General features: G+C 43.4%; 1 protein-coding gene across 1 annotated transcript in view; it reads right to left on the minus strand.

Moving 5' to 3' along the window:
* The window catches only part of TRHDE (thyrotropin releasing hormone degrading enzyme), a 330,847-nt gene extending 306,051 nt beyond the window's left edge, over positions 1 to 24,796 (minus strand). Inside the window, 2 exon segments of the mRNA XM_030548722.1 lie at positions 15,983 to 16,258; positions 23,771 to 24,796. Of these exon segments, the coding sequence (XP_030404582.1) occupies positions 15,983 to 16,258; positions 23,771 to 24,556 (1,062 nt within the window). The 5' untranslated portion in view covers positions 24,557 to 24,796.
* Between the last annotated feature and the right edge of the window lie 222 nt (positions 24,797 to 25,018).

Here is a 25,018-nt window from a genome sequence, read left to right on the forward strand (position 1 = left end):
CAGGATAATCCATGTTGGGATAACTTTTTTTGTTACAACTTTAAAACCCCTTGTCTTTCAGCAGAAACATAATCTGCTTCAGATAATGCTGTTCCAAGTAAGAACACAACAAGCTCAATTCTCAGTTCTGGCTGCTTTCTCAGCAACAACAAAGCTATCCTAAAAGGAGCAGCTCAGGATTTCCCCTGACACAGGAGAATCCTTTTCTTGGGTGGAACACAGCCAGCATCGACAGTTCTATACCACTGTCCCCACCTTGTGTATAGGTAGGTATGCCATGGATGGGAGGGGATGGGCAAGTGCATGGCACTCTGTCAGATCATCAGCTGCTTCAGTTGTTGTTACATCAGAGACTGAAACAGACCTCAGAGCCACTTTTCCCCTCATTCTCTCCCCACAGTTGCATAGTGTTTACACTGAGTAAATAAAACATACTTAAGTGTAGCCTCAGATATAGGGCTAGGTTACACTGGCTGGGAGAATCTGCAAACCATTCCACCAACTGTCCCTGCACTTTGGAATGTACAGCGTGATAGGAAAGAACTCAGTAAAAAGCTTTGCCAGCCTGACTGCACATAAAGATCTGCAAACAGGTAGCTACACTGTGATACCCTCCCAGGTGGATGAATTTACCCAGAGAGTTTACAAAAGCTATACTGTGGCATCTGTAACAATAAAATAAAATATATATAAAAATGGAGAAGCTCCTCACCCGGTGTAAACAGGCATGTCTCACTGAATGCAGAATCTTTCCAAGCATAACTTCAGAGGAAAATGTACATATTCACCCTACTTGTACTCAAAAATAACTAGACAGCTTTAAAAAAAAAATCATGTTGGACAGAAGTCAAGCCTAGAATTTAGACTGAACAGTGGATTGTTTCAGGAACCCGAGTGATTCAAAAGGAGTTAGAACATAAACAATTATGCACCCCAATTCCAGGGACCATTGATGCCATGCTACAAAAAACAAATACTGTACACTCAATTCCTGTATGAAAAGTATGAATTTAAACCATACTGAAACCTTGGAGGAGAGAACTGCTTATAAATAAATAAAAGCACGCATCACTCTCCTGCATCACAAATACTGTATCTGTCACTCAAATAGATGGCAACTAAGACACTTGTCTGAGCAATTCCATGAAGTTGCTATAGGTGCACAGGATACCACTGGTTTGGACAGACAGCTGTTCATGCTGGTGCAGGGAATATGCTCACCTTCATGTTGTCCTGGGGTGAGATCTTTCCTAAAGATTATGTTTTGCTTCACTTTTGCTTTTAAAGAAAGAGTTTGGTTCATACAGAAACCTTTAGCTAATGTATCTAGCTAAAAGCCTGACGCATTTCTGAATGATGTCAACAGCAAAACTCAGGTACTACAGTAGGAGCTGGATCGAGACCTTAGATAATAAGTGAGTGAGTCAAATAATTTGGTACTTTAGTAGAATATAAAAGCACTAAGGAAGCATAAAGGGACACTGTATAGAAAAGGCATAGTATGAACACCCACAGCCAGAATGCTTGCATTTTACTGAAAGTTATATTTTCACAGCGGGCCTGAGGCAAATGCATAGATTTTTTTTTTAGTTTGCTGTGAGTCCTCAGGGAGCGGGGGGAAAAGCAAGAAAAAAAATTCCAGTTTGAACCCAAAACCAAATTTTTCCAAAGTTTCAGCAAACATAGTACTGGACCTGAAATGAAACATTTCGTTTTGATTTTGAGCTTTTTCAATGTCTTAATTTTTTTTAATACAAGGAAATTTCTAAACAAAAAGAAATTTCAAAGAAAAAATTTGAAACCGTTTTCAACATTTTGGAAATGTTGAAACAAAGCAATTATTTTCTGAATTTTTTTCTGAACAAAACAATTCAATGAAATTGACGTGAATTCATGAACTATTTCAGTGTGATTGAATCTGCATTTTTCACCAAATACTGGTTCAGTTGAAAAATTTTGCCCAGCTGCAGTCACAGCCTTTATTCAGCTTCACAGTGGAACAACAGAGAATAAGGCCCCCCACCTGCTCCCCTGCTCAGATTGTGACTCCAGAGGTGGAGAAAACAGGGACTCTTTTCTACACTTTGTGAGTAAATGGACAGGGAGTAGGTGGGAAATGGAAGGTCCCCTGGCTCCGCCCCCACTACTTACCAGCCAGAGTAGATGGCCAGGTACACAGAGGGGAGTATACTGGCCCATTAAGTGAGGTGAAATAATTTACTCCACTTTCCACAGAGGAAGGGGGAAATAGGGAAGGAATTGTGGATGAGTTTCAGTCCATTCTCTGGTCTGCTCCTGGTGATGGTGTGCCACATGCCACCCCTTATTAAGGGCCAGTTGTAATGATACAGCCTACTCTGAAATGGGAAGATGATCTGTGTTTGTCACATACTTTTCTTGCTACTATTTGTATGGCTACAGGATTTAATGCAACATACCTTATGTATCCCATAGAGCAACTGGTCTTGGCTGCCCAAAAATTAAAAAAAGTGGAATTTCACAGTTTTCTTTTCGTAAGTCTTTCTATTCAATGACATTCACTTCAGAAACCAGCAGAGAATTTATGTTAATAAAATAAATTTCACATTTAAATACTGGATGTGCCACAAATGCTGACCCAGGAGATTTTTTAAAAGAGTAAGCACTATACGTGTACAGTATTTTCCTGGTGCATTCAACTTGCAAATTCAAGTTGTCATAACCTTAGTCCCAGATTTGGACCTTAGCGTCCAAAATATGGGGGTTAGCATGAAAACCTCCAAGCTTAGTTACCAGCTTGCACCTGGTACTTGCTGCCACCACCCAAAAAATTAGAGTGTTTTGGGGCACTCTGGTCCCCCTGAAAACCTTCCCTGGGGACCCCAAGACCCAAATCCCTTGAGTCTCACAACAAGTGAAATAATTCTTTTTCCCTCCCCCCCTCCAGGTGCTCCTGGAGAGATACACAGACACAAGCTCTGTGAATCCAAACAGAGTGACTCCCCCTCTCCGTTCCCAGTCCTGGAAACAAAAGCACTTTCCTCTTACCCAGAGGAAATGCAAAATCAGGCTAGCAAATTCAACACACACAGATCTCCCCTGATTTCTTCCTCCCACCAATTCCCTGTGAGTACAGACTCAATTTCCCTGAAGTAAAGAAAAACTCCAACAGGTCTTAAAAGAAAGTTTTATATAAAAAGAAAGAAAAAATACATACAAATGGTCTCTCTGATTAAGGTGACGAAATACAGGGTCAATTGCTTAAAAGAATATTGAATAACAGCCTTATTCAAAAAGAATACAAATCAAAGCACTCCAGCATCTTATATTCATGCAAATACCAAAGAAAAGAAACCATATAACTTACTATCTGATCTCTTGTCCTTACACTTAGGAAACAGAAGATTAAAAGTAGAAACTACTTCTCCAAAGCTCAGAGAAAGCAGGCAGACAGGAAAACAAAGACCTCAGACACAAAATTCCCTCCACCCAAAGTTGAAAAATCCGGTTTCCTGATTGGTCCTCTGGTCAGGTGCTTCAGGTGAAAGAGACATTAACCCTTAGCTATCTGTTTATGACACGCCCCCCAAATTGCAGACAGTGGGGAAGCTCACTGGCGGCGATTTCCTTCTAGAACTTTAAAATAAACAGATTACTACAACACATGCACCTTTACATATACTACTAAGTATATAACTAACAGACTTTTACATTTTAAGAACACTTTTTAACTACTGGATTCTGGGAAACTCTCACGGGAGAGTGCATCAGCAACTTTGTTAGAAGCTCCTGTGATGTGTTGAATTTCAAAATCAAAATCTTGGAGAGCTAAACTCCAACGAAGAAGTTTCTTGTTGTTCCCCTTGGCAGTATGAAGCCACTTTAGTGCAGCATGGTCAGTTTGTAGTTGGAACCGCTGTCCCCAAACATATGGGCGTAGCTTTTCCAGGGCGTACACAATGGCATAGCATTCCTTTTCACTGACTGACTAGTGACTTTCCCTCTCAGACAGTTTCTTGCTGAGAAACACGACAGGATGGAAGTTGTGATCTGTTGCTTCCTGCATGAGCACTGCTCCTATACCACGCTCAGATGCATCGGCGGTTACTAGGAATGGTTTGTCAAAATCCGGGGCCCTGAGCACAGGGTCAGACATGAGCGTTGCCTTAAGTTGGGTAAAGGCCTTTTGACACTCATCAGTCCACTTAACTGCATTTGGCTGGGTCTTTTTGGTCAGGTCGGTCAATGGGGCAGCGATTTGGCTGTAGTGTGGTACAAATCGCCTGTAGTATCCAGCCAAGCCTAAGAAGGATTGGACCTGTTTCTTTGACCTTGGGACAGGCCACTTTTGGATAGCATCCACTTTGGCCTGTAGGGGGTTTATGGTTCCTCGACCCACCTGGTGCCCCAGGTAAGTCACTCTGTTTTGGCCTATTTGACACTTTTTGGCCTTAACAGTTAATCCGGCCTGCCTGATGCGCTCAAAGACCTTTTCCAGGTGTAGTAGGTGTTCGGGCCAGGAGTCTGAAAAAATGGCCACATCATCGAGGTAGGCAACTGCAAATTCTCCCAGTCCAGCTAGTAGACCATTTACCAGCCTCTGGAAGGTGGCGGGTGCATTTCAAAGGCCGAAAGGAAGGACATTGAATTCATACACCCCCGCATGGGTGACGAATGCTGACCTCTCCTTGGCAGGTTTATCTAGCGGTACTTGCCAGTACCCCTTGGTTAAGTCTATTGTAGAGATGAACTGGGCACGTCCCAACTTCTCCAATAGCTCATCGGTGCGTGGCATTGGATAGTTGTCCGGACAAGTTACAGCATTTAGCTTACGGTAGTCCATGCAAAAGCGTATTTCCCCATCTGGTTTGGGTACCACTGGAGATGCCCATGCACTGGTAGATGAGCGGATTATACCCATCTGTAGCATGTTCTGGATCTCCCGTTCTATAGCAGCTTGGGCATGAGGGTTCTGATTGGGTGAGCATTACCTGTATCAATGGAGTGGTATGCCCGCTCAGTCCGTCCTGGGGTGGTTGAGAACAATGGGGCGAAGCTAGTGCACAGCTCCTTGATTTGTCGCCGCTGCAGACGTTCCAGGGTGGTTGAGAGGTTCACCTCTTCCACGCCACCGTCTTTTTTCCCGTCGTAGTAGAAACCTTCAGGCCACTCAGCATCATCTCCCTGGACTGTAAACTGACAAACCTGTAAGTCTCTGGAATAAAAAGGCTTGAGAGAATTAACATGGTAAACTCTAGTTTTTAGTGAGGAATTGGGAAATGCTATGAGGTAATTCACAGTTCCTAGGCGCTCTTGGACCGTGAATGGCCCTTCCCATGATGCTTCCATCTTATGGGCCTGTTGCGCCTTCAAGACCATAACCTGGTCTCCTACCTTGAAGGAACGTTCTCTGGCATGTCTGTCATACCAGGCCTTTTGCTCTTCTTGAGCATCCTTTAGGTTCTCTCTAGCAAGGGCTAAAGACTGTCGGAGGGTGCTTTGTAAGTTGCTTACAAAGTCCAGAATGTTAGTTCCTGGAGAAGGCGTAAACCCCTCCCATTGCTGCTTCACCAACTGTAATGGCCCCTTAACCTCGTGACCATACACAAGTTCAAATGGTGAAAACCCTAAACTGGGATGTGGTACAGTCCTGTAGGCAAACAGCAACTGCTGCAACACTAGGTCCCAATTATTGGAGAATTCGTTGATGAATTTTCGTATCATGGCCCCCAAAGTTCCATTGAACCTTTCCACCAGGCCATTGGTTTGATGGTGGTACGGGGTGGCAACCAAGTGATTCACCCCATGAGTTTCCCACAGTTTTTCCATGGTCCCTGCCAGGAAATTAGACCCTGAATCTGTAAGGATGTCGGAGGGCCAACCTACCCTGGCAAAGATGTCTGTTAGGGCCAGGCACACAGTGTTAGCCCTGGTGTTGCCTAGAGCTACTGCTTCTGGCCATCGGGTAGCAAAGTCCACTAAAGTCAGTACGTACTGCTTTCCTCTGGGCGTCTTTTTTGGGAAAGTGCCCAGAATATCCACAGCTACTCGCTGAAATGGGACCTCAATTATGGGGAGTGGCTGGAGAGGGGCCTTGACCTGGTCTTGAGGCTTTCCCACTCTTTGGCATACCTCACAAGACCGGACATACTTGGCAACATCCTTGCCCATCCCCTCCAAGCGGAAGGACTTCCCCAACCGGGTCCTTGGTTCTGTTCAACCCCAGCATGGCCACTGGGATGATCATGGGCTAAGCTTAAGAGCTTCCCCCGGTACTTAGTTGAAACCACCAACTGTTTTGCGGCTGCCATTCTCCCGGTGTTCCACCAGAAAGAATTTCCTTGTATAAAAGTCCTTGGTCTATAACAAACCGGGATCGATTAGAAGAGCTGAGAGGCGGGTGGGGGTGCTCCGTGCCGCCGCCCAAGCTTTCTGAAGGCTGTCATCCGCTTCCTGCTCAGCCTGGAACTGTTCCCTTGAGGCTGGGGTCACCAGTTCTTCCTCAGACTGTGGACTTGGGGCTGGTCACTTCTGGAAGCGATGTAGGTGATGGGGTTGTTTTCGTTGCTGGTAAACCGCTCTCTGCTGGTGCACCTGAGGGTATTTCAGGCTCTGGTTGAGCCTTTTGGGTATGGCTGTCTTGTGCTTCTGCCAGTTCTGGCTCGCTGGCGCCCTCTGGCGTTGAGTTTGAAGATGTGGTTGCACTTGCTGGTGCTGGTTGCTGTTCCAGTTCCGGGCCTGGGACTGGAGATGCTGTGGCTGTTTCAGTGGTAGGCATGGAATCCGGGTCCACTACCTCTGTCTGGGTCTCTGGTAAAACAGACGGGGCCTCTGTGGACGGCTCAGGAACAGGAATGGGTCTGGAAGCTTGCCTGGTTTGGCTACGGGTAACCATTCCCACTCTCTTGGCCCGCCTCACCTGGTTGGCCAAGTCTTCCCCCAATAGCATGGGGATAGGATAATTGTCATAGACTGCAAAAGTCCACATTCCTGACCAGCCTTTGTACTGGACAGGCAGTTGAGCTGTAGGCAAGTCTACAGCTTGTGACATGCAGGGGTAAATTGTAACTTTGGCCTTGGGTTGATGAATTTGGGGTCAACGAAGGATTGGTGGATAGCTGACACTTGTGCCCCCGTGTCTCTCCACGCAGTAACCTTCTTTACGCCCACTCTCAAATTTTCCCTTCGCTCCAAGGGTATTTGAGAGGCACCTGGGCCTGGGGATCTTTGGTGTGATGGTGGTGTAATGAATTGCACTCGCATGGTGTTCTTGGGACAGTTGGCCTTGATATGTCCCAGTTCATTACACTTAAAGCATCTTACATCTGATGGGTTGGCTGGCACAGGCAGCCCAGCTTTTGCCAACTCCAGTTCATGTTTTCTCTGTTTTTCCTTCTCTTCATTCTCTTTTTGTTGTTTTTCCATTTCTTTTTGTTGTTTTTCCATTTCTCAGCGGTGGGCCGCCTCTTCTTCTGCTTGTTTCCTTCGGTAGGCCACCTCTTCTTCTTCTAGTTTTCGTTTGTGTGTTGCCTCTTTGGCTGCCTGTTCTCTTTGGTAGGCTGCCAGTTTGATGCTTTCTTCCTTTTCTTTCAGCTCCAGTTGTCGCCTGTGTTCAGCTTCTTTGAATTGCTCTTCAGCCTCCATTTTTGCCTTAGAAGTCATGATTCCTGTTTTCTTGTGTTGGGGTGCCCTCCGGTGTTTATCTTCTGAACTGCAGGTTCTCTGTTGCCTCCTGAAGTCTGCCTAGCAACAGTGCCTTTAGCTAATCTTCAATGTTAAGTAAACCTGAAAAACCACTTTATTTGCATGTATATAGTGCTGGGATGACTCTCAATGGGAGTGCTATTGTGTGACAAAAGACTCTTAATAGCACCTTAATGGTTTCTTGCTTAAGATGCAAGCTACAAACTGCCAGAGAGAGCAGAAAAAAAAATTCTCTCTGGTTCCCTTTTAAAACCAACTGTTTCTCTCTGCTAAAAAGCCCTTAGCAGAGAAAAGAAAAATATAATATTCCTACTGGCTTCTGGATTCTGTCTATATCCCACCCGCTGCTACTCATGTCATAACCTTAGTCCCAGATTTGGACCTTAGCGTCCAAAATATGGGGGTTAGCATGAAAACCTCCAAGCTTAGTTACCAGCTTGGACCTGGTACTTGCTGCCACCACCCAAAAAATTAGAGTGTTTTGGGGCACTCTGGTCCCCCTGAAAACCTTCCCTGAGGACCCCAAGACCCAAATCCCTTGAGTCTCTCAACAAAGGGAAATAATTCTTTTTCCCTTCCCCCCTCCAGGTGCTCCTGGAGAGATACACAGACACAAGCTCTGTGAATCCAAACAGAGTGACTCCCCCTCTCCGTTCCCAGTCCTGGAAACAAAATGCACTTTCCTCTTTACCCAGAGGAAATGCAAAATCAGGCTAGCAAATTCAACACACACAGATCTCCCCTGATTTCTTCCTCCCACCAATTCCCTGGTGAGTACAGACTCATTTTCCCTGAAGTAAAGAAAAACTCCAACAGGTCTTAAAAGAAAGCTTTATATAAAAAGAAAGAAAAATACATACATATGGTCTCTCTGTATTAAGGTGACGAAATACAGGGTCAATTGCTTAAAAGAATATTGAATAAACAGCCTTATTCAAAAAGAATACAAATCAAAGCACTCCAGCACTTATATTCATGCAAATACCAAAGAAAAGAAACCATATAACTTACTATCTGATCTCTTTGTCCTTACACTTAGAAACAGAAGATTAAAAGTAGAAACTACTTCTCCAAAGCTCAGAGAAAGCAGGCAGACAGAAAACAAAGACCTCAGACACAAAATTCCCTCCACCCAAAGTTGAAAAAATCCGGTTTCCTGATTGGTCCTCTGGTCAGGTGCTTCAGGTGAAAGAGACATTAACCCTTAGCTATCTGTTTATGACACAAGTAGAAATCAATAACAATAGATTATAAGTTCGCAATTTATGTATTTTTAAAGGGTGCCCTTGCATATTTAGTTTAACATGGGTGCTGATCAGACATTTCTGTTTGTTCATGGCTTGGAAATTTTTTTAGCCCATTTCTTATTTAAAAATTAATGTACTAACAGTCTTTTTTCAATATACCTGCATGAAATAAAACAGTGGACAACGCTGGATGTGGTAACGTTTCTAGGATTACAATTCCTTGTGTTAATGTCTTAGGGCTCTATCCCATTTAAGTTAACAGAACTACTTACGGAAGTAAGTACACCTGGCAAAAAGTGTATGCAGCATCAAGCCCTTTTTATTGTTGTTTTACAGTCACTCAGTATTAATCAGTAAAAAGACACAAGGACCTGTGTGTATATTTTTAGTTCAATATTACTTTATAAGTGCCATGCTTACACAAGTTTATTAAGCACAGTCCTTATAAAATTTTTGGTTTCTAATGAAAGACTTTGGGGGAAAAAAAACATTTTTTGAAGACCAATTAATAAACAAATATACTACCACCAGTCTATTAGTGCCCTAGTACATGGGAAGATTAGGATTTAAAATCTACAAGGCTACCAACATTCAGAAATAAATCTGGTACCTTACAGAGATACCTGGCTTATATGTAGGGTCCTACCAAATTTATGGTCCATTTAGATCAATTTCACAGTCATGGGATTTTTAAAGATTGTAAATTTCATGATTCAGCTATTTAAATTACACAATGTTGTAACTGTAGGGGTCATGACCCAAAAAGTGTCACGAAGTTACTGTAGAGGGGTTGTGGTACTGCTACCCTTACTTCTGCGCCGCTGCTGATGGTGGACTGCCTTCAGAGTTGGGCAGTTGGAGAGCAGCGGCTGCTGGCTGGGAGTCCAGCTCTGAAGGCAGAGCCACTGCCAGCAGCAGCACAGAAGTAAGGATGGCATGGGATATTATTGCCACCCTTATTTCTGTGCTGCTGCCTGAAGAGCTGGGCTCTCAGTCAGCAGCCACCACCCTCTAGCCGCCCACCTCTGAAGGCAACAGTGCAGAAGTAAGGGTGGCAATATCATGACTCGCTTAAAATAACCTTGTGACACACACACACACACACACACACACACAGCATCTCCCTTTTGCATCAGGAGCCCCAATTTGAGAAATGCTGGTCTCCTCTGTGAAATCTGTATAATATAGGGTAAAAGTACACAAGAGACCAGATTTTACAGGGCGGAGACCAGATTTCACAGTATGTGACACATTTTTCATGGCTGTGAATTTGGTAGGACCCTACTTATATGTTTATCTGATACACATGTGGCCTCCCACTGGTTAGGGATGAGCTACCAAAAGTTTATTTTTTGTTTAAATATGGGCCTAAGAGGTAAAGTTCAGGTCAAAAACTGAACAAAATTCAAGGAAGGGGTAAATCTGGGGTTCTGGTTCAGGCCAAGCTCTATTGTTGACAGCCCATTGGATTTCTCTGCTGTAACTGATTTTCTCACCCATGAAATACCATTTGTTCTATTATTTATTTATCATTATCAAAGCAATAGTATCTGATGGAGAGGATATTTTCTGGGCGTTAATAACTGCCAGCTGGAGATGAGGGCCTAAGGCAAAGCCTCAGGCCTCTTACCATGGCAAGTCATTAATTGATAGGAAATGCCTGACCCTGAGGTCATTATTGCTATTATATAAAAATATTAACATTTTTTAAATCTAAAGGAATTCCTGTTATATGCATTGGAAAGTTAAACATTGAATTTTACGATGCCATAGATATGGAGTTCCGTTTAAAGTACTGTTTTTTTCCTAAATGCTAATGACTAACATAGTAACCCATGGGAAGGCAGGACATATGCTGGATACCTTATTAAGGTGGCATTATTTGTTGTTTATGAATAATACAGTATGACTGAAATAATGTCTGTGACTAACCAATAGTTTATTTTATAGCTAGTAGCAGTAATACAGTGTGGTAGCACAACCCAAGAGCAGGGCAGCATTTGTTTTCAGCATGCCTCATCTCAAATTTTCTTATCTAGATAGCAGTTTTGTGTCAGGTGAAATTGCTCTTTGCTGATGCTCCATAGCTGGTGTCACTAAGAGGACAGTGAAATACTTTATACTTGAAGCCAAATAGCAATCCAGCAGAGTTTACTTCAGAGTGCAGAACTGCAACCTCTCTGCCCAAAGCCATGGCAATGTTCATAGACAACTGGTGCCTTCCCACGCTGGGAGGGGCACTTGACCCTGCATGCCCCCACGATGTGTCACCTCTGCTCAAACCTCATATTGTCCCCTTAGCCAACATATTGTTCAGGACCCACAACAGAATAGTTGTGGAAATGGAGTGGGGGCAGCAACAAAAAAAGCCATACTCCTTTCTCCTGGCTGAACTCACTGCCACAGCTGTTCTTCTCTCTACTCTCACTGACTAGTCAGATGCCCACCTGCTTCCTACTGCTCTTCTCTCTCCCTGTGTTCCCCAGTGCTGCTCCTATTTATCTAGTGCCTCCTCCCCTATTCCAGTTGCATTCTTTCCTCACTCTGCTCCTCTCCACACCCAGTCCCCCCCATTAGCAGCAGTCACTCAAGCACTTGTAAGCCACTAGGCTGTACTCCACCCAGGGGCGACGGAAACTCCTTAAAAAGGGAAGACCCACCAGCCACCGAACCATAGCCCTGCCCCCTTGCACTGCCCCTTCCTCCTGAGCTCCAGCCCCTGTGCTGCCCTTTCTCCCCAAGGCCCCGCCCCTGCTTCCCTCTGAGGCTCTGCTCCCAGGCCATTTCTTCCCCTGGGGCTCCACCTTCTGCTCGCTCCTCTCCACCCCTTTCCACTTGTCACTCACCCTTATAGTCAGCAAATGATCTGGTGGTCACTTTTAAAAGTGATGAGGCCCTGGCCCCCTGGCCTGCCCTGTTCCAGCGCCCGACTCCACCCACTCTTCATGAGCAAACAGGGTGGAAGAAAAACTTCCCAGTACCTTCCCTTTCCGGCTGTAAAGAAACCCATATCCTCAGCTAATACCTCCCAGTTTGTAAACAATTACCCATCCCCTCCACCTGGAATGAAGGGCAAGAGGCTGGCAGAGAGAAGTGAGAAAGGAAGTCAGTGGAGTGTGACTGGGGAGTGGCATGCAGGAGGGAGTGTGTTTCTATGTCTGACTGAGGAGGAAGAACAGAAAAAGAGAGGGCTGGGAAGAAGGCAGCACAGGAGAGAGTGAAGGGGAGTGGGAAGGTGGCCAGAAAAAAAAAAGAATATGACAGGGATGAGAGAGAAGAAAAAGAAGTGTCAAGGAACTTAGGGCATGGGTCAAGACAAAAACGAAGAAAGGAAGGACTTATGGGAATGTCAGGGATGGTGCAGTATGGCCCTGAATAGACCTCACGATTTTCCCCTTAAAAATGGTAAGTGGTGTATATTTGATATTGTGAGAATTATAGAGTCGGAGAGTTTAAGGCCAGAAAGGACCACTAGATCATCTAGGCCTGTGTATCACAAGCCACCGACACCATCCAGCACCCACACACTAAATCCAACACTGAAATTAGACCAAGGTATTACAGACTTCAGGAGATTAAATTATTGTGTGTTACAGGCAGAGAATAGGAGGGACTGAGGTGCACCAGTGTCCAAGGCCCCTGCTGTGGCAGGGAACTCATTAAGTGAGATGATTCTGGCAAGTGACCCACATCCCGTGCTGCAGAGGAAAGCAAAAATGGTCACTACAAATCTGAATTGAGGGAAAACTCTTTCCCAACTCCACATATGGCCCTGAGCATGTGAGCAAGATTCAGCCAGCCAAACACCGGAGAAAAAGAATGATCAGTGCCACCTTAGAGTATTAGTGATTTCTGATCCCTTCCTGACCAGCTAAAACCCTGAAGCATGAAATTTTTAGGAACATTAGACATAACTCAGAAGGGACCCTCAGGGCTGCTCAGCCCTTCCCTCACTTCACAAGCAATCCCATCACACATTCCTTCTCATAAATTTGTCCAGCACTCTCTTAAAAGTAATGAAGTTGTTTGCTCCCACAATGCCAACTGGGAGCTTTCCAGAAACCTCACGGCTCTGATGGCTAGGAAAATTTATTCTAATTTCCAGCCAGAAGTGTGTAATTATCTAACAAAATTCAGACAGTAACAAGGTATGTGGAGAATGTAATGTTTAAAGGTTTTCTACACTTCTGGATTATACACTTCAGCAGAAGAGAAAGGGCCTCATTATGGTTCAAAAGAAACTCCACAATTTCTGTATTTTTCCTTGCAAGACTCACAGATGCAATCACTATATCATGTAGCCTTATAACACTCAAAGAGATGACTTTGTTTCTGAAGAATGTGCTCTGGAATGGACTCTGGTCAGGTCTCATGTGGACTGAACTTTTATGCTAATTGCTCACATGGACTGAACTGTGCTCCTGAAAGCCCAGCTTCCTTTGATTCCTTGTTTTCAAATGCATATTAGTCTTTGTAATGTATAACGATGACTAAATGTGTGAGTGTGTGTATGTAATAAGTGACATTTCATAATCAGTAACAATTTTCATTTTATTGTTTAGGAATAGGCTATTTTAGCTACTCAAAGTTAATTTCTATTAAGATTAAATTAAAACCTGTGATGGAATCCATTATCAGGCCCTGTGCATTGACCTGGCTTGAAAGGCATTTGGATATTGGAATGTCATTCTTTCAGAGGGAGGTTCAACTACGAATGCTTAATCTCTTTTTTAGTATGAAGCCAGCTGTTAATGTAACTTTTATTCCTTAGGGAGTTTTAATTGCCTTTGTTCCTAACCAGAAAGTGTTCAGTACAGCAAGACTGATCCATAAGAACAGAAGAGGCATCTTATTAATTTGAAACCTGTCAAGTCACAAAAGACACAATATTTTTTCAGACGTTTTGTGAATTGAAATTGAGTTCAATAAAGTGTCGGACTGACAGTACTTGAGTGAAGTTCTTTATTTATCCACAGAAAAACTACTACATAAGTTGCACCAGTTGAAGCAAGATTCCACAAATTGGGAAAGTGTTTCAACACTAGCACTTGGTGAATTTCCTTGACCATCCATTTATGTTTGTATGTGAATTTGCTTTGGTCACGCTTTTGTGCGCAGTTTCTGTTAACATTTCAGTGACTCTATTTTACTGGCAAATTGTTATGAAGAGAAACTTTCACATTTGCATGTGCCAGTGTTTGGGAAAAACAAATCCACCCTGGATGTGCCTGTGCACTCTTTAAATTGAGGGTATAGAAACAATAACACAGCTTATTTAGCAATCACATAGAAATAATACATCTCAAATCTGAAATATTTGCAATCATTCCACACCATAAAAATGCAGAAAGATTCGTTCAATAAGTATGAATAAAAATAAACTGAAGGTGCTCAAGCTCTCATATATTACTTGAGCTGAAAAAAGAATCTAAATTTATTTAATGAATTATTCAGTGTAAATCAGTCCCCTCTGGTCTGCTCACTTCTCAAGCACTAAGATACCACAGAGATGGGTGCAGTATAAATGACGAGCACAAGAGAAAAAACATTGAACAGGTGGAACCATCCTCTGGGCTGAGAGAGTAGCTCAGCACACCTGGCTGTTCAGTCCTTGTCCTCTCTGCTGAGACTGCCAACAAGGCTGCTGTAGTGAGGAGGCATGGCCTCCCGCAGATGCGGATGGTATGCCGCAAGCCATCTCGTGGGTGGAACCAGGAAGGCCACGCACCACATACTGGAAGCAGAGGGGCAGAATAGGAAAGGTAAGTATAAAAGGCTGGCCGAGGATCTCATTGAGGAGGGAGCTGCCGAAGGAGACACATGCTTCTTCTCTGCTGCTGGAGTGGGACACCAAGGAGAACCATTGCTGCCCCAGAGACCAGCATGAGCTTTCCAGAGAGCCCTGTCACTCCTGAACCTGAGGAACTGCTGCTGCTATCCTTGGCAGTATATTCCGGGGAGACTGAGGATGACCTCTGGACACAGGTACACCCAAGGGAAAGAACAGGAAGCGGCCCAGGGAAACCAAGCAATAGTCTGGTCAAGAGCTGTCCTGATACAGGCTCAACGTGTTGCAGGAGGATCCGCACTAACCCAGTGGTGGATAACTCCGCCACTGTTAGGGCTTTGGGCTGGGATGTGGGGGAGTTGGGCGGGCCCATGTCCCCCCGCCACCCCATCCTTGGAGTGGCAGTACTCTCCCTTCCTCAGGCCTCCCGACCTGAGCCCCATAGATTGTGAGTGGCGCTCACCCCCCAATCTAGCCCTCTTTTTAAACGCTGAATCTATTTTGTTTTGCAGATTAGTTTGGCAAAAGTGAACAATTTTTCTGCAAAACCAACAGAAAATGTAATGGATAGTATTTTGAAATCGATTTAGCTGACAGAATTTCTCATGTATATTTTGGCTTGTGATGCAATTCTGCTGTACTTGATATTTGTAAACAAAAACAAAACTGACAAAAGATTTTTTTTTAAAAGGCAGCAGCTCAAGCAACCATGTCAGAATCTGAAATCACAACTCTCTGAACTGTTTTCTTCAACCTGAGACTCCAAGTGAGGAGTGCAGGAAAAGTCACGCTTCTCAGCAAGAGATCTAAGCAGGAAAGTGCATTTCCACAACTTTGTGCCCACGAACAGCATACCAAACTATGCATCCGTACTGAAGGATGGTCATTGGAACTACATTGGTATTATCGCACACTCTGTACATTGCTCAATGATTGTTAAATTGAAAAGGCCAGAGAAAAGTTCAAAAAGAAAACTTCAGAAAAAAAATTAAGCCTAAATACAGTGAAGTACTTACAGGCTTAAAGTCTTCTCAGGAAACTTGTCCTGGTGAGGTAGCATATTCTGAAATGTATCAGACATGCCAAAACATCAGGAAAAGCTAAAAACAGAGCAAAGTCTCATTATTCTGAAATAAACAAGAAACTTTATAAGTGTTAAATAAGCAAGTACTCTAAGCACTGCTGGTATAATGTTTCCTTACAAAAAGCAAGAATTTTCTAAAAACAATGCAGAACCCAAAGGTGTAGCATTAAATATACTTACTACAACCCCATTCTTAGTGGTAGTCTCCCGGTATGTAAAGTTGCACACTGCCCAGGCCAGGTAATACGTAGACATGAGAGGGGTCTGCGAAAAGTGATCCGTAACCCATCCATCTTCTTCAAAAACAGAAGTTTCCACTGGCATATTGGACAAAGATAAATAGGTTGCTTGATGCTTGATGCTGATTTTGAAAGTGGCCTTGTAGATGGGCTCATCAAAGCAAGGAAAGGCTTTTCTGGCATGAGTAGGAGAAAACTGGGTAACACCAAGAAATCTGGAACACAAACAAAAGTAAAAAAAAAGACATTACTGACTTATTATGTGCAGTGCTTGAGTCATGGACATACTACATGATATTGCTAGAATATGGTAGTTTACCAAAATAAACACAACTAAACTCTTAGCAGCAGCAAAGCACAATCCATGTACTACATACTTCTAATCTTAATAGCTCTGCTTTGATGTAGTTGTTCTTGGCATAAATTCTCTCCACATGTTCTATAATACAATCCATGTAATAGAATGAGACACACATTTGCTAGAAACAACTTTACTCTCCCTTCTGTTTTTACTTTGTGTTCTGCCACCAGAGTTTTGTTCAGCAATATATGAAAAATGTAACCAATATTGGCTTGCAATGTAAAACAAATAAGCATGGTCTTCAGTTAAATCTAGGATTTAATGACCTTCGGGGATCTCACTGTGGTTTCAAATACTGATAAGAAAACTGCCTTTCTTTGAACATAATAACATATGTTCACTTAGCAGACCCCAGAGGATCATTCTTTTCCACTGCTGATTATTTGTGCAATAATTGCATGTAGCTCTCTGAATCACACAACAATCTATTAGTGTTGTAACAACAGAAGTCCAATCAGACGCATTCTGTTTATGTAGGCTTTGCAAGTTTACATACCTAAGCAAGCAATTCAACCTCCACAAGTAAGGATCCTTTTCAGTCTTTTCCCAATAAATTTAATGAAAGAAAAACAATCAACTTAAGAGGTGACAGATGATCTCTTAGAAATATCTTAAAGAATAAAAGGCATTTGAAATATGCTGTACACGAGACCTCTACATTTTAATAATGCCACACATACAAATGTCTTTTCTTTGAAACTGTATAGACATAGATCCCGATCCTGCAAAGGGACACTTGTGCACAGACCCTTACACCTAAATTCAGGGAAAAATCCACCAATGTTGGTCTCTTTGAAGGAACAGAACCTACGTTTACATTTTCAGGGTATGCTTTATATTTTACATGTATGTCTTACAAGTGGGATGGCAGTATGGTGTCATGGGATGTCAAATAGTAATATGAATATTGACTGGTTATGTGATTTTAAAGACAGGACATATGTGGCTGGTTTGAATGCTAACAGTTCCTTAACTAGTCATTTTCCAGATTTTTAATGAATGTGTTGACGGGAAATGCCCTTGAGAAACCTTAACAATAAGGTAAGAGTTTTTTGTGGTGGATATCTATTTGATCCAATAAAGACAGTGGAAAGCCCTTGTAATCTTTTCAACTTAAATAGAAAAGTATTCTACAACATGATTTTTCTGTAATTCTGATGGAGCAAAAGTAAGATAAGTATCTTAAAAATTAAAGTGTGTATTTACTGACTTAGCTTTTTCACCTTTTGGTTTAAAGCATTTATAAGAACAACACAGAATTAAGTTACTGGCAGTTTTATAACACTTTTTTCTTACCATAATAGTATTAAGTTTAATATGTTACTTTTCAAATAAACAAATATGCAGTCATGTAAAATATGTTTCACAATGAGATTATGACTGATTTTCATAACAGCTAATCTTGTAAAAGGTTGGTACTTCTTATGTCAGTCAGACTTTTGTTATCAGTCTTTCATCCAAAAATCAAAGTCTTATTTGGTTACAAATTACTGAATATTTTGGAAGGAGTTCACTGTACTGTGGCTTTCTCGTCTCATTGTTAACAAGGGGTTAGTAAATCCAGACGTATGCATAATTAGCCAAATATTGGGTTAAGTGTTTCTCTCCGTTACACCAATATAACCCAGATAAACTCTATTGACTTCAGTTGCATTACTCTGGATTTACATCACCTTAACAGAGCAGAATTTGTCCAATAAAGAAATTTACTTTGCTTCATTTAGTCCACTTGCTTAAAATGGGCCTGTTTCTGAATTCTTTAACACCTACTATACCCAAGAAAGTCAAAAGGAACTTTGAGTTAAAATGGAAGGCAGGACTTGAGCTCGTTGTTAGTAAAGCTAGGACTAATGAACTTTCTTCTCTAATTAACAATTTTAATGAGCTCAGACCCACGGGTAAATGCAAGCTCAGGAAATTTTACACTCATTCCGACGATGTCTAAATGAGGAAACGCTGTTTCAACAGACTAGCGTCTAAGAATGTTGAGAGTGTATTAATTAATCTTTAAGGGAATGGAAAATCTCTTAGGGCTGGTCTACACTATGGGGGAAAATCAATCTTACATACGCAACTTCAGCTACGTGAATAACGTAGCTGAAGTCGAAGTATCTAAGATCGAATTACTCACCGTCCTCACGGCGCAAGATCGATGTCCGTGGCTCCCCCTGTCGATTCCGCAACTCCGTTCAAGTTGGTGGAGTTACGGAATCGATATAAGTGCTTTCGGGGATCAATATATCGCATATAGATGAGACGCGATATATCAATCCCCGAGCAATCAATTGCTACCCGCCAATATGGCGGGTAGTGAAAACATACCCTTAGTCTAATAAAAACTACAGATAAATTCTGTATCGTGTTTTTTTTAAATAGCAAGATGTGCATTTCTGTATATTTCATTACATTCAATACACTATTGTAAATATGCCAAACTTTACCATAATAATAAAACAATACATGCATTTAAAAGGTGCCCATCGCCACAGTATCTGGACTCCAATGGTTATACTAGAAAAAAACAGTTGAAATTTTCTCTGATTCCTGAAGATTAAACTGAATATGTATACAAGACAATGTATACATTTTCTCCTAAGAACAAAAGAAATGATATAAACATGCAGAATTTCTCTAGCATGCAGAGATCATAGAATAGCTCGGATGTTTGCACCTCTCTCTCTACGCACCTGCCTTGGGCACTGACATTTTTATCTTAAAATTCCCAGAAATATCACCATCAAAAGTTATACTTCCAGGAATGAAAGCTTGTCTATTCAGCATCCCCATAACAGTAATTTGCAGGTATTTTAATTCCATCTCATCTATTAAAGAAAGACGTGCATTTCCTCAATAACTCATCTATTTTGACATCTTGGCTGCTATAAGAAAGGAATCAATGTGTTTGTTTTGTCTGAAACTGGTAAGGAATTGATTTCATTTCATTTATGCACAAGTTAAATAATCACCTCAGTTATACAAACATTCTGAAGAAACTAAGTATTAATCTTTGTTGCATACTGCCAATAAATTACAGTGCATGATTGAAATGATACAAAAAAAATTTGTATTATTTCACTTTCATTTTAGCATTTATTAAAGGCACAATAACTTCAGTGAGAAAGTTAACATTTTCATAGTACTGCCAACATTTCTGACTGATTTACCGCGTTCATCTGTGGACTCAAAAAGTAAGTGTACTGACGTCCTTCCTCTATCTAAGGGCAGGGGCAAAAAAAACTAAAAAACAGTAAAACCATCTACAAAAGCCTCGTTGTGCTTGTGAAGTCGCACAGTTAACCAGAGTGATTCCCTCACACACGAGTGAAAAATTATGTCCTACAGTCCTTTTTACAGCAGCCATTACTCCAATGATGTTGCTATACTTTTCAATCAAATATAAGGATGTCAAAAAGTTCAAGCAAAGGTCTACTGGAACATCAAGATCCCACATAACTTAAGAGAAGCTATGTTATCATATGCGATAGCAGAAATTGGTCTAACTTTTAGACTTATGAAACAGCTATACATATTTCATTTGAAAGCAGGTTATAATCAAAAAGTAAAATTACTACTTTGCATGAACACATTTTGAACAGACACCCCATTGTTTAGAGTATATATATAACAGTGAATCATTAAGCTTGTGACATTTCAAAAAGAAAAGCAGTACTTCTATTAAACACCTGAAATTATAACAAGTTTTGGTTACAGTTTTAAAATATATATTCTATTAAACCAAACACAAGTGATCAGGGTCCTAAACTGCTATAAATAACCATCATTTCATTGACTTCAGTGGCATCATAGTACTTGCCACAAGCTGAGAATCTGGCCCAATATAATTAGGTCAATGAAGTGTATTTACAGCAGAGAGTGATTCATGATCTGAATAATCATGCTATGAGAGTAGAGTACTATATATTATATAATTGTGTGTCAAACTATCTTGCTTCTAACAAACATTCGACTGTAAATACTTGACCATACTTGGTGCAAAAGTATTATAACTGTGCTACAATTATTCTTTTGAAATATTATATTGCATATTTAAGTTTCCTTTAATTATTTTCAACAAAGCTAAAATGTTTAGAAGTGAGATAATTATGTGAACTTTGTCTTTTTCATTTATTTACGTAATAAAGTAAATTCCTTTTCAACATTTCATTTTGTTACAGAATCAAAGATTCTGAACAAACTAGAAGAACGCTGATTACTTCAGCTACAGTCCTTAATCAGGTAAGAGGCGGAATCCTTTTCTACAACTGAGCTCTGCAAAAATGCCATTTTACTTTGGTTTGATGACAAATCACACAATTGTAACGCTAACCCTCCCTGGGATTCTAACATCAGTCCATTTAAAATTATCAGCAACAAAAGCAAGTTTTAATAAGGGGGATGTTGACATAACTGAATTGGGGGGCTTCTTTTTCTATCTTCCTTACTTTTTTGGCCTACTATCCCTCATGTAAACTCTTTGCTCAGCAGGCAATACAAAAGAAAATATTATGTTTAGAGAGAGAGAATCTGTAACTAGGATTTTCAGTGACAGACAACTTAAAAATAAATAAATTCTGGGAGCCCGGTAACATAACTATCAGGAAGTCAGTCCCGCTTTCTTTATTACTTAGATTGTATTATCTTTGGGGTAGGGACCCTCTTTTTGTTCTCTTTTTGCAGCGCCAAGCACAACGAGGTCCTAATTGATGACCAGGGATACTAGGCACTACAGCAATAAAATAAATAATAACAATAAAACATCTATTGTTATGTGAAAACAGCTTCCACTCTCAATAACATTGGTAGCCATGTCTATAGAGCCATGTGTGGCTATAAAATTTGTATCTGCAGCCGATCCACGATTCATAAACATGGTCAACCGATATAAATCAGATATTTGCTGATTTGCAGGGCTCTATGTAGCTATGCCAGCATAACCCCTCAGTGTAGACACAGCCTATGCTGACAGATGTGGGTTTTTTCCACTGATGTAGGAACACCTCCCTGAGTGATGGTAGCTAGGGTGAAGGAAGCATTCGTCTGTGGATCTAGCTGTGTACACTGGAGGTTAGGTCAACATAGCTACATCGCTCAGGGATGTCGATTTTTCATACCCCTGACAGACTTAGCCATGCAGGAGTGGCGCCAGGGTTTTTTGGCGCCCTAGGCGGGGGTCCTTCCGCGCTCCCAGTCGTTGGCGGCAATTCTGCAGCAGGAGGGGTCCTTCCGTGCTCCCGGTCTTCGGGGCACTTTGGCGGCAGGTCCAGGAGCGAGTGAAGGACCTGCCGCAGAATTGCCGACGATGACCCAGAGCGCAGAAGGACCCCCCACCGCCGAATTGCTGCAGAGGGCAGCAAAATGCCGCCCTCCCAAATCCTGGCGCCCTAGGTCGCCTAAATGGAAGCGCCCGGCCCTGTAGCCATGTAAACCAAACTTTTAAGCAGAGACTAGAACAAATATGCAGTAACTCAGCTGAAGTGAACAGAGTAAAGTGACAGCCTAATCAGGCCCTAAAAGATTGCTTCAAGCTTTCTGAATAAAATGCAAATCACAGAGGTAACAACAGTACAAACTTAAGTCCTATTGTAATGCACAAAATGCTATTTTTAAAAAATAGGTAAGGAGGCTCTGTTATATAAACATATTTTACTTTGGTACAGAAAAATTATTAAACAGACCTATTTTCTACAGGTGAGCTTTCTATTATGTTTTACTTTATGATGCAATTGAAAGATTATTCTTTCAACTTGTCCAATCCCTAGCCATGCAAAGACACTTCTTATATGTTGGAAGTGATGCACAGCTGTGTTCATAATAAAGGAATAACTATATAAAGATGCATTTTAATCATCTATGCTATACCTACTAGAGTGTTTAGCTGTAAGCATACAGACTAAATGTTTCATTCACCTTAAAATATGATTAAACTAACATGATAATATACCCAGTAAGTAGTTCACTCTTGTCATGTAAGCACTATTGAGTAAGTAGCCTGCATTTTATTAGGATGAAACTGCTTTGGAAACCTATCTGAATGATAAAACTTACATTCTCTCCCTGAATATATTATGATAGAGTAGGCTGGCTGAATCAGTGAAACTTCCCTTGGAAGCGTCTCAGTGATACCCTGATTTACAAAAAATCTTAAAAAAAAAAAGTCTCCCTTCTCTTATTTTTGCGTTTTCCCTGTCATCCCTTTGCTGATTTTCCTAATTATTCCTTTCCTTAATTTTAAGATTAGAGTACCAATTATGAGTACCCTCAGCAAACCCTGGACATCACTGGGAAATATAAGGTGAAAAAATGGTAACACCTACTTCCACAGGAGCTGCAAACACTCAGCATCTCTCATCACCAGACCCTAGGAGTTGCTGAACAAATTATATGTAGAGGGACCTTTCCCAAAAGAGGGGGGGAAGATCAGCACAGCTGTAACACAAAAATGCCTGAGCTTGCAGTCCTTACTCAGCCAGAACTGCCAGTGGCTAAATGGGAATTTAGCCTGAGTACGGTGCAGGACGGGCTCTCTGGAAATATAACCATCTTTACCTCCTAACAGAAGCATGCAAAGGTCTCTGGTATGCTATTTATTCACTCTCACTTCTCCTTACTGGGAATCAGCAAGCTACAGGGCACGGGGACCGTAGCATGAAAGTCAGGTATCCGGATTAAAATGAATCCCTGCTCGGTGCTCTAGATAACGGTCACGTCACAGCAGACCTCCTCTCTCAACTGCATCTCCTAATCAAAGCATCTAAAGGGTAGAATGTCAGTGGCAAGATCTACAGCATGAAAAGAACTGCACACACTTGATGAACGCGACTCGACCTGTCTCGTACAAGGTCCTAGCGCCCAGCCAGGCTCCCTCTTCTTTAAGTGAAAAGTTAGTAACGATTTTTCTGTCCACGTTTTGGTTAGGTCTAACCTCAGGGATCCTCCCCCGGCCACGGACGGGCTTCTCGAGGACAACGGGCGACGGGGAGCTGACTGATGCATTTCACTCCCACGACAGCGCTTGCAGAAGTTAACTGTAATTTGGCACTACCTTGAACATTTAACGTAACCCCCAGCGCTTTCAAAGAGAAGTTCCTGGCAAACTCTTTGCCCCACTAGCGGTGCATTTATTAAAAGTGTGGTCCCTAGAGACTGTTTTTATAGTCATGTTATATCCATGTTTAGACGAGGCTAAAGGGGAGAGTGACACCGGTGCCTGCCCATCTGGAGTGTCCCTGAGGCTGCCATGAGGACTGAGGATAACAGGGTACCTATGACCTAGGGGTCCATAGTTAGGGGAGCCCTTTGCCCTCTCCCCGCGATGGAAGCCACATGCCGGTGATGGGCGGGTCACGTTTCTGGGGGAGTAGCCGTACCTCTCTCCCCGTGGAGCACATAGGAGCTGCGGAAGAAGCCCAGCAGCTCGTTCTCGATCAGGGCGCTGTAGATGATCTTGAGGTTGTAACTTCTCTGCGCTTCCAGGCTGCGGTTGAGGACCACCACGAAGACTTGGTTCTGCGGGTAGAGGAAGAAGCTGGAGACGCGCACGGCGCCGGAGAGCTTGTCCTCGGCTACCTGGACCGCCTCGATGTGCACGCGGTGGGCGTGGAGCACGATGTAGCGGCTGGCGTTCAGGCACTCGACCTGCACGTTCACCTCCCCGCAGAAGGTGAAGTTCTCCATGAAGGCGCTGAGCATCAGGTTGTAGTGCAGGGGTCTCAGGTGCCGGGGCAGGCGCAACTGGGTCCAGGGCGGCGGCTGCCGCCGCCGCTGCCACTCCTCCTCCTCCTCCACCGGCGCCTCCTCCTGGCGGCCGGGAGGCTCCCCAGCGTCATGGTTGAGCCGGGCAGCCCCGGGGAGGCTCCCGTTGCCGCTCGCCCAGGCCGGGCTGTCTGCGGCGGCCGCAGTGCTGCACTCCTCGAAGCGCACGCTGAGCAGCACCGCGATCATGGTCACCACCAGCAGCGCCAGGATGGAGATGGCGAAGCCCAGCACCAGACGCTTGTGCACCGTGATGTGCCGCTCCGTGGTGCGGGGTCTCACCCCCACCGCGTCCGCCCACTGGCCCGAGAGCCCCCTGCTGCCATTCCGCAGGGCGGCGTCCTCCTCGATCATCATGGGGGTGAAGGACGCGCTCTTCTCCCGCTTCTCGTCCAGGGCCATCACAGCAGCGCCTCCCCCGGCTCCTCCCGGGGGGCCGCCGCCCCGCTGTGGGGCCACGCAGGCATGGGAGGCAGCGGGGAGCCGGGACCGGGGAGAGGAACTGCCCGCCGGCGCTGCTGCTCCTCCTCCGGCTGTCACTTTCCGAAGAGCCACATCACACCTCTGGGAGCAGCCCGGGCCGGGGAAAGGCTCCTCTCCGGCCCCAGGAGGGCAGGGGGAGCCCCGGCTGCGGGGCCGAGCGGGGCGGGCTGGCTCCGTGTGGCTGGGCGCAGCAGAGCACAACTTGGGCTTCTCTTCGGGGCGCTGCTGGGCACTTCAGCACATGCTGCCGAGTGCGACTCAGCGCGCGGGGAGGGGAGGGGCGGGGGAGGCTCCCGCTCCCTCCCTCCGCCGCCGCTCGCGAGAAACTCCCCTCCCGCTCAGTGCCCGCAGCCGCCCGTCCGCCTCCTCCCGCCGCTGCTG

This window comes from Gopherus evgoodei, chromosome 1 (assembly GCF_007399415.2).
Source record: "Gopherus evgoodei ecotype Sinaloan lineage chromosome 1, rGopEvg1_v1.p, whole genome shotgun sequence".
Classification (NCBI taxonomy): domain Eukaryota; kingdom Metazoa; phylum Chordata; order Testudines; family Testudinidae; genus Gopherus; species Gopherus evgoodei.